The sequence below is a fragment of the Aplysia californica genome, unplaced genomic scaffold (assembly GCF_000002075.1).
Source record: "Aplysia californica isolate F4 #8 unplaced genomic scaffold, AplCal3.0 scaffold00056, whole genome shotgun sequence".
Taxonomy (NCBI): Eukaryota; Metazoa; Mollusca; class Gastropoda; order Aplysiida; family Aplysiidae; genus Aplysia; species Aplysia californica.
Genome location: NW_004797326.1, coordinates 598,953 through 608,573, shown reverse-complemented (window position 1 = coordinate 608,573; position 9,621 = coordinate 598,953). Strand labels below are relative to the sequence as shown.

Sequence of the window (9,621 nt, the reverse complement as noted above, 5' to 3'; positions counted from 1 at the left end):
CTGTCTCTCTCTCTCTCTCTCTCTCTCTCTTTCTCTCTGTCTCTCTCTGTCTGTCTCTCTCTCTCTCTCTCTCTCTCTTTCTCTCTTTCCTCTCTCTTTTGTGTACCTTTTCTTACCAAACCAGTTGCAATTTTACAGTGATAATAAATCGGGTCTAAAAACTCGTCTCCCCACCAGTAATCACGGAGCTATACTATAATCTTAATTTCGTAAGTCCTAATGTGTAACCATAAGACTGACATTTTCATAAAAATTGCAAAAGTTAGAAGTTACAAAAGGCTGAAACGACGGTACTTTACAGCATGCCATACAAAGAAAACCAAAGGACAGAGATGATTGTAGTCATTCGGTGCAATTCAAAATGAATGAAAAACAAACCACTAGTAAAAACGTCAAGACACATCCCTCAAATGGTACTTGAAGCGCAGTTTTCAAGTTTTAAGCTAAAAAACAAAACAAAACTTGAGAGGTATCTTAATAAGTACCTTATTATGAAGGAAACTAAAATATAAACAAGGGTATTTCAATTTTGTGTAAATTAAATTAAAGAAAATAACCATTTTGGTAAATGTATATAAAAATAAATGGGAAAAGGGAATAAAAAGGAATAAAAAAGAAATAGAAATTACTGGTTTTTTCCTCTATAACATATACTTGGACGCTCCATTAGCTCAGTGGGTACTGTGTTTGTTGGATTACATAGCAGATGACCCTGTTAAGGCTCTCCACAAAACTCGCTTGGTCCTATCGGAGATAGATATACATTCGGAGGTCCAGCTTCTTAAATAACCACACAGTCTTAAAAAGGGAGTAAACTTAAAAGTAATATATCATTTTACTTTTTGTTTTCCTCGTGTCTCCATCTACAGGCCATCAAGAAGAAAGTCCGTACGTGGATGTGGATTCAGACCACATATCGTCACAGGACATCCACACCCCGGTCCTGATTGGAAGAACCATGGCGGAAATCATCACACCTGACGCCACACAGACAGACGGTGACGGGAGACGTTACAACAACGTACTGGTGACGTCTCCGGTGTCAACAGCTGGACAGAAGAGTAAGTGGTCGTACGCACAAAAAGCAGTTGCTGAGCCGTGTTAAATCTTAGTAATATTACGACGTTCGCACCAAAAGCAGTAGCAGCACCTCCTTAAATTGTCGCATATGCACGAAAATCGAGACGTTTTGGGTCTATTAGAATTCAGAGGAGAATGCAAAAAAAAAAAAAATTAAATAAAATTAAATAAAATAAAAATCGGAGTTTTGCAACTTCGATTTGGTGTAATGAGGTCGACAAGTTGTCCATTTGGAGCTGCCCGGACTATAGCTCTAGGCACTTAGTTCCTGGAGAGGACAACAAAAAATATCTTACACGGAAGAAAAGGAAACCAATTTACAATTTGAACTTTTCATTCGTTTCTCAGAATGGCGAAAAGGTGTACTTGTCGGGGGGGGGGGGGGGGCATGGATGGGAGGGGGTATCCTTTTTATTCCTTTGGTTTCTTTCAATTTTACGGAGCAAAGGCATGTGATTTTCTTCCAGAAGTTTGAAGGTTGGTGTGAGAGAAGGTTGGGGACAGTGTTTAGAAAAGTATGTAAAGGCTTGATAGACTTTTTAAAATGCACAATGTATTTTGCAATCTCCTTTACACATTCTCTCTCCCTCTCCCTCCCTCCCTCTTTCTCTTTCTCTCTCTCTCTCTCTCTCTTTCTCTCTCTCTCTCTCTCTCACTCTCTCTCACTCTCTCCCCCTCTCTCTCTTTCTCTTCCTCTCTGTATATATATATATATATATATATGTATATATATTTATATATATATTTTATATATATATATATATTTATATATATATATATATATATATATATATATATATATATATATATATATATATATATAGAGAGAGAGAGAGAGAGAGAGAGAGAGAGAGAGAGAGAAAGAGAGAGAGTGAGAGAGAGAGAGAGAGAGAGAGAGAGAAAGAGAGAGAGAGAAAGAGAAAGAGAAAGAGAGAGAGACAGACAGACAGACAGACCCGTTCTACGAACGGTGATATAGTGATAGGGATGCCCAAGATAAAATGTGTGTACCGGTACCTGATTCGTTGCCGTAGGACCTCTGTGTAGACAACATTGCTGGTATATGCACCATCTGGAACTCCGTCCTGGGAAGCAGGTCTGTTCACATGTATCCTAATAGAATCCCTGGACCCAACACGACTCATTGCGACATATAATTGTTAATGTGAAAAAATCGCCCTGTAAAGAAACCCCTATCCTTTTCAAAGTCTGTCCCTGAGCTTTGTTGGCAGTTATTGCAAAAGCAGGTCTAACCAGAAATTGTTTCCGTCGCATATGGAAGGGAAATATGTTGTCTGAAGACATGAGGGGAATCCTTGAGATGAAAAGTCTCTTTCCGGCCTGTGGACCGCAAGCAACGACTACATCAATAACATGTTGAAGAAGGCGTTGAACCACATATCGAGTCCCATTGCAGTGGCTGTTTGTGGGATCCAAATTTCTCAGTATCTTGACATTGTCAGTTTGTGGGGGTGGCATACCTGACGGACATAGAGAATTGATAAATTCGATGGGGTATTGGTGTTCATTTTCTTCCACCGAATCACTGCTCCTGTAGACTTTTTCTTCTTCGGGAAAGGACTGCATGATCAGGTTGTTGATTCTGTCTACTTCTGTGTTTGTGCGACAGATGATGCAGCGGGAAGCCAGCCAGTCAGGATTTATGTAAGACAGCAAGTTACCGAAGACAACATTTATCAACTCTCGGTCGCTGTCACTGTGATGTCATCTGGCAGCTTTATCGCAAACTCCCCGATTTGCTGAGAAGGCCTAGGCTTGCATATGTTGTGTTTACCATCACCAATGTTCAGTAGATAGTTGGAGAAATCAGTAGTCTCACCTGTAAGCAAAACCCTCATGTTTCTTGTCAGTCTGAGCACATTGACACAGATATGATAATTTAAGGGTTTCATTGACTATCTGTGATCTTAAGCCTTAGCGAACTACTGGTAGTATTAGGTGCCAGTCACCCGATATCAGCACATTTAGCCCACCGAACAGAGTTATTCCCACATTATTATGTCTTGAAGTGTTCGGTCTATGGCTCTAAAGATTTGTTTGTGGCCCATCGATATCTCATCAATGATGAGCAGCTCTGTTTGGCGTAATAAAGTGTCACTGGCATCTTGAGGACTCACACTGCACATGGACTGTTCGTTCACATTCACAAACAGAGGTATTTTGCATCTGCTGTGTTAATGTTCTGCCATTTGAGAGCAGATTTGCTGCAATGCCTGACAGAGCTGGAGCAAGGGTGATCTTCTTAAAGGAACGGACAGTCACAAGAATCAGGTAATCAGGTTTATAGTGTGGGTTTTCCCAGTCCCTCCACTTGCCTCCAGGGCAAATATCTTGCCTTGTTTCTGTACAACTGACTCTATCACAGCACCATACACTACTCTTTGTTCTTTATTAAGCTTTGGGTACTCTAGACTCACCTTCTCTTGCAGGATTTTTGTGTCAAAATTTAACTCCTCGTGGACAATTCTTGGTTGTTCTCCCTCAACTTGATTGTTTTCTGCTGGTGGCAGCTGAAAGTCTTTATACAGATTCAACCAGGGGCGAAGGCTGACTTGTTTGACAGGGTAATCAAAATGAAACGGGACCAGATATGGCCTGGAGATATTATTATCCCACAAGGATCTTACTGGAGACGGCGACTCTGAGGTGTGAATTGCGAATGAAAACAAATCCGGTATTCATATTGTATGTTCAACCACCAAAATAATCGGGAAAGTATCTTATTAAATATTGATTCCAACTAAAATCAAATTAAACTTTAGATGTGAATACACAAACACAAAGCAAAGAAGCAGATATGTCAGTACTAGATCTATATGTTATAGATCTACCAATGAGTCTAACTTTTTGATAGAACATGACAATTATCATTTTTTTAAATTTCACATTTGGCTGTTTTTGTCTAGCATTTCGCGGCCAGGAGGCGGTGTCATAATCGGGGTCATGATCTGATTACAGGACGGTAAAAAGTCGAGGAAAAAAAGCAAGCACTTGCAGCAGTCAAGAGATTGTTAGGAGTTAGTTCCCCTCACATTTGTGAGGTAGACTCGACCAGTGTAATAGTTAGCTTACATAATCAGAGTTTGCGACTGCTTATAACTGTGGCCCCAAAGGGGTGAACAGGGTATTTATGGCAATGAAACAGTTTTGACTGCTATGGACCTGTTCCCTTCAACTCTATTGGTAGACTACTCCAGCTTCACTTTAAGCTTACTTAATCAAAGCTTGTGACTGCTTATTGAGTGGCCCGAGAGGGGTGAGCAGGCTATTTCTGTGGAAGTGAAACCTTTGTGTATGTTAGGCATACTGTTCATTGTTGATTATTAACGTCTTTTTACATTTAATTTATGAGGTTTACGTTTATAGGTGAATTTGACAGCGACAATGTTTCAAAATTAGGAAGGGAAGCAGTGATTATTTGATTATATAGACGCTTCGCCCCTGGATTCAACCCATTATTATCAAGAATATGCTGAAGTTGTAGCAACACTTGGTTCTCAATCTGTGGATTCAACTCTGTGACCTGTCCCGGCACAATTCCAATTTGTGCTTGTGTCAAAATGAGAGAGGATCAGCTGGGCGACAATAGATGAGAATTGCGGTAAAGGCAAGACGTAATTAGGGTCCAAATCTTATGGAAGATGCTTCTTGTATTGTTGCATCCTTCTCAGTTTCACCATCGAACAGTCCAAGTTGGTTGCATGCGTCTTGATAAGATGTGCAACTTGATCCATTTACTCGATTATGAAACGGAATTAGTCCTCAGTAAAAAAACAAACCCTTAACATTCCGTGGGCCAATAGCAGCTGAAATAGAACTATGTGGCATACACGACAAAACACAAATGGCCCATCTGTTCCTGCTAACAACTGCAAAAAGTACAAATCTGTCGCACACACATACGACAAAACACAAATCTCACTTTCGTTCTTGCGAACTACTCACTCGCACGAAGAAGCACAATATGAAACGGAAGTAGTCCCTAGTAAAATATGAAACGGCTAATGGCGGAGTGAAAACATCTGAGAGCTTCGAATTACAAGAAAAATCATCTAGCCTGAAAAATCAAAAGGCAGTTTCCGAACTTAACGTCTGAATTATATTTTTTTTACATTTTATGGGCACCTGAGTAAAACGTTTTTACTAACCTCACAAACGAGCTTAGCTCTATTATCATAACTATAATATATTGTAATATGCCTTTTTGTCTCTATGTCTCTTTCTTTATAATCCCTCTCTTTCTCTCTATCTCTCTCTTTCTCTCCCTCTCGTTATCCCTCAAACCCCCTCTCCCTCCCTCTCTTCCTTTCTTGCACTCCACCCCCATCTCTCTCTCTCTCTCTCTCTCTCTCTCTCTCTCTTTCTCCCTCCCTCTCTCTCACTCTCACTATCTTTATACCTTTTCTTACCAGAACAGTAATCGTTTTATAGTTTGAAAAATAAGGTAAAAAACTTGTTCTCATCACCAGGTACTCTTACACTTTATCAACATTGATTCATAAAACAAAAGATTGAATACTTTCTTAAAGTTTGCTCTAGTTAGATGATAAAAAAGGTTAAAACAGCTCTGAGCATCGAGTCGTATTTAGAAAACTAAAGTAAAATGTCCATGGGGTACAATTTTTATTCTACATTTACTTTTTCATCCTCTGTTGCCGTTAAGCGCCAAGGGCAGTTGCAGTTTTCTATGGTACACCAACTCCTCAGCTCTTTCAATTGGGATATCGTAATTTCTCAGGGTTTCCTTGACTCACTCAATCCACCTTTTGCGTGGCCTTCCTCATCCTTTATAGCCTGATTGCTTGGTGTTATAGGCTCTTGGGGCTGGCTGGCTAAGTTTACATTACTAACAGGTAGCCAAGCCATATTTATTCTCTGTTTCTCTATGAAATGCAAGCAGGACTGTGTCAATAGCTACTCTTATTTCTTCATTTCTCTGCCTGTTTCGTCTTGTATGTTAAAGGTTTTGCGGAGACATTTAATTACGAGTGCAGTGATTTTTGTTTTCTTGGGTTTTACTTAATGTCCAGGTCTGGCACTGGTAGTACAATGTTGGCATGAATAATGAGGATATGAGCTGTCCCCTTTGTGTCTATAAAGATGTTTGGATGACTCAGATGGAGCGTGAGCTGGTAGGTGACAGCGTAAGCGTTTTGAGTTCGCATTTCTTTTTCTCAGTCTATGGGCCCGTTTACAGTGGAACTGCTGCCAAGATGAGTAAACTTTTTAACCTGTTTTAGTTGGTCACTGGGTTCAAAGAAATATTCACAAACTGTATACTGTAAAAACAACAGGGTAAATCGATCACATAAGGCTCGAATCATGGTTTTCGAGTTTTATGCTAATAAAACAGGAGAGTTATTGTAGTATGTGCATTGTCATCAAGGAAAATGAAATATAAAAGTGGGTAAATGTGAACATTAAAGAAAAGGAAAAAAAATCACGTTGATAAACATACATATAGATAGGAGACAGAGAATAATAATGAACACAATCAGTACTTGTTTTTGCCTTTATAACACATGCTTTGGCGCTCAGTTCGCTCAGTTGGTACCATGTTTGTTGGGTTACATAGCAGATGACCCTGTTAAGGCTCTCCACAAAACTCGCTTGGACGTATCTGAGATAGATAAATTCGGAGGTCCAGCTTCTTAAATAACCCCACAGTCTTAAGAAGGGAGTAAACATAAAAGTAATATATCATTTTACTTTTTGTTTTCCTCGTGTCTCCATCCACAGGCCGTCAAGAAGAAAGTCCGTACGTGGACGTGGATTCGGACCACATATCGTCACAGGACATCCACACCCCGGTCCTGATTGGAAGAACCACGGTGGAAATCATTACACCTGACGCCACACGGACAGACGGTGACGGGAGACGTTACAACAACGTACTGGTGACATCACCGGTTGCAACATCAAAAAAGAAAGGTAACGGTCAAGCATTGAATAACGTGTTTTTGACGGTGGCAAAATGTGCTCCTGAAGTCAATTATATTTTTACTGTATAAAAGAGAAACAAACAAACAAGCAAAACAACAGAGATAAAAGTTAATTAATCACATCTTTTAAAAATAGATTTAAAAGATAACAAAGCGGTTTGAAATCTCGTCTCTAAATTCAAGGTGTGATATTTAAAAAAGAATCTCCAAGAAAGAAAAATATTGAAATTTTGACTCCTTTCTCGAAAAGGTAAAAATGTTAGAGAGCCAGGGTATACGTTTTTCATTGCTCTTTTCAATTACATTCTATGCATGTTTGACCTCGGAACAGATGGCGTAGCTCAAATCCCAGACTGGGCATTCTTTGAATTTGGGTAGTTTAGTTGAGCTTTCAAGATTCTCAAACATTTTGACTCAGTGCTGTTGAAGACGGACGCTAAATTAGGAGGTCCTGCCTCTTAAATTATTGCTTTTTAGTGTTGACAGCGGCCTTGAACCCATGCAGTTTCATAATTTACAGATGATTTCACTTTGTCTGTCAACGTTCTACACTGAACGATACACTCACACAGCTCGGTGGCGATTCTTGTTCCTTTCGACGACTTCTTTGTGGGGGTTTTTTCAATCCACAGAGCGGCCAAAAGGAAACCAGTATGTGGACGCAGATATGGACCTGATCAACGCAAAGAACGCTAACACCAAGATCTTGATCGGGAAAACCACTGCGAAAACCAGTACACCAGACACCCGACAGGCAGGTTACGATGACGGGAGACGTTACAACAACGTGTCGGTGACGCAACCAGAGTCAGGTATGGGTCAGAAAGGTAAATGTCAGTAGCGCACCGGTGTGTCGTACGTCATCGGAGGTCACGTGCTGTGAAAAAGAGTCTGAGGAGTAAGACAAAATGTATTGCATCATTTTAGAGTCAGGGACTTGTAAAAAACGTAATGAAATTGAAGAAACCGACATTTTTTTGTCGTGTACTGAATTTTTAAAATTGATTTATATTTGGCCCAACAACTTTTAAGGCCATTCGAAAATACCTTCAATTTGTGTGTGGATTTTTCTGAAAAAGAGGCTTATCAAAGGAACCAGAAATAAAATATGTGAGACATCGTGGTGATATCAGGCGCTCGTCAAAATAACAAAATCAAAGAAATCGGCAATATTTTGGCCGATGGGGAACTTTTTTTCTAATTTTCTTTTTTTGGTTCAGCGCTTTTTCTGTTTATATAAAACACATTTTTGTGTGAAATTTTAATAAAAACAGTGATTAAATACACAAAAAAGTAAATTGCCAGTTTCCAGGAACTCTCAGGCTATGGAAGTTACTCAATTTTGGTGGCCATTTTCTGGCTACTTTTGCTTCTGAAACTAGGCAACCCTGACCTCCTTTGCAAATATTTTAACTTCTATCCTACATAGATCGATGTTTTTTTCCCACCAAAAAGAAGGCAAATGAACAGGCTTTAAGGTGATACCAATAACCCCATATGCCCCAAAATTGACGAGCGCCTGATTCCACTGTGTTGAGACACAAATGCAGTTTCCAAGGACACTTGCGCTTTGGAAATCACCAATCTGTGGCAGGCTTTTTCTCGCTAATTGTACCTTCGACACCATGTGATCCCCACCTCCTTCAGTCGCAACTTCGTCGACAACTATACAAGATAGACTGGCATAATTTGTTCATGAAAGCAAGACAGATTAACAAACTTTAAGATACCTCCAATACCTCCATATGCCCAATAATTGGCGAGCGCTAGATTCCACCACGTCGTGACACATATGTAAAGAATGTCTGGGTACCAGAAGGAAGAAGAGTATCAGTGAAGACCATCCGCGTCGCTGGTGTAGCGGCTAGGCGTTCCACCCTAGCACGAACAAGGTGTGAGCTGTTGGACTCCTGAGTGTAGATTTTTAAAAGTTGTTCTCCATCAAGAATGTCCGTCTGTCTACTTAGAAATTGTGCTCCTCTCATCTCGTATTGGCCCCGAGAGACAGGGACGGTCGACGAATCCCGCCTCATAACTGATCTAGAAGATTGTGTAAGTGAGAATGTAAAAATCTAAATTTACATTTCATGTAATTTTATATCAGTGTATGCCACATTATCTAAGGTCTGGCGCCACATCAGTCAGAGATAGCGGAGACCAGCTTAATAATAATAATAATAATAAATAACATTTATATAGCGCATTTCCAAGAAAGCTCAATGCGCTTTACCTTGGAATATCCATTTTTCAAAAAATCTTTCTTACTACTTCCTGTCTTCTCATGCAGTATACATTAATGCACACACACTCACACACACACACACACACACACACACACACACACACACACACACACACACAAACATATACACACACAGACTATTTTCATCCAGACATAGGAACAGAACAACTATAATGAAAAATAACGTTAAAAGCTTATGAAGGATAGGCCTGTAGGAACAGAAAATGTTCTTGGTGTAAGCAGAGATGGTGTAAGGAATGACGAACAGGGCAGACAAAAAAAACCAACACAAAACGCGCGCACACGCACACACACACACACACACACACACACACA

At 39.9% G+C, this 9,621-nt stretch overlaps 1 protein-coding gene across 6 annotated transcripts in view; it reads left to right on the top strand.

Moving 5' to 3' along the window:
- Positions 1-9,621, top strand: part of LOC101863493 — an 87,368-nt gene that overhangs the window by 75,178 nt on the left and 2,569 nt on the right. For 4 of the 6 annotated variants that reach the window (XM_035968388.1, XM_035968387.1, XM_013079566.2 and 1 more), the window contains exons 15-17: positions 870-1,061; positions 6,841-7,032; positions 7,676-7,870. In XM_035968388.1, the coding sequence (XP_035824281.1) occupies positions 870-1,061; positions 6,841-7,032; positions 7,676-7,870 (579 nt within the window). The remainder of the gene's footprint in view (positions 1-869; positions 1,062-6,840; positions 7,033-7,675; positions 7,871-9,621) is intronic. The other 2 variants (XM_035968389.1, XM_035968390.1) reach the window with 2 other exon arrangements.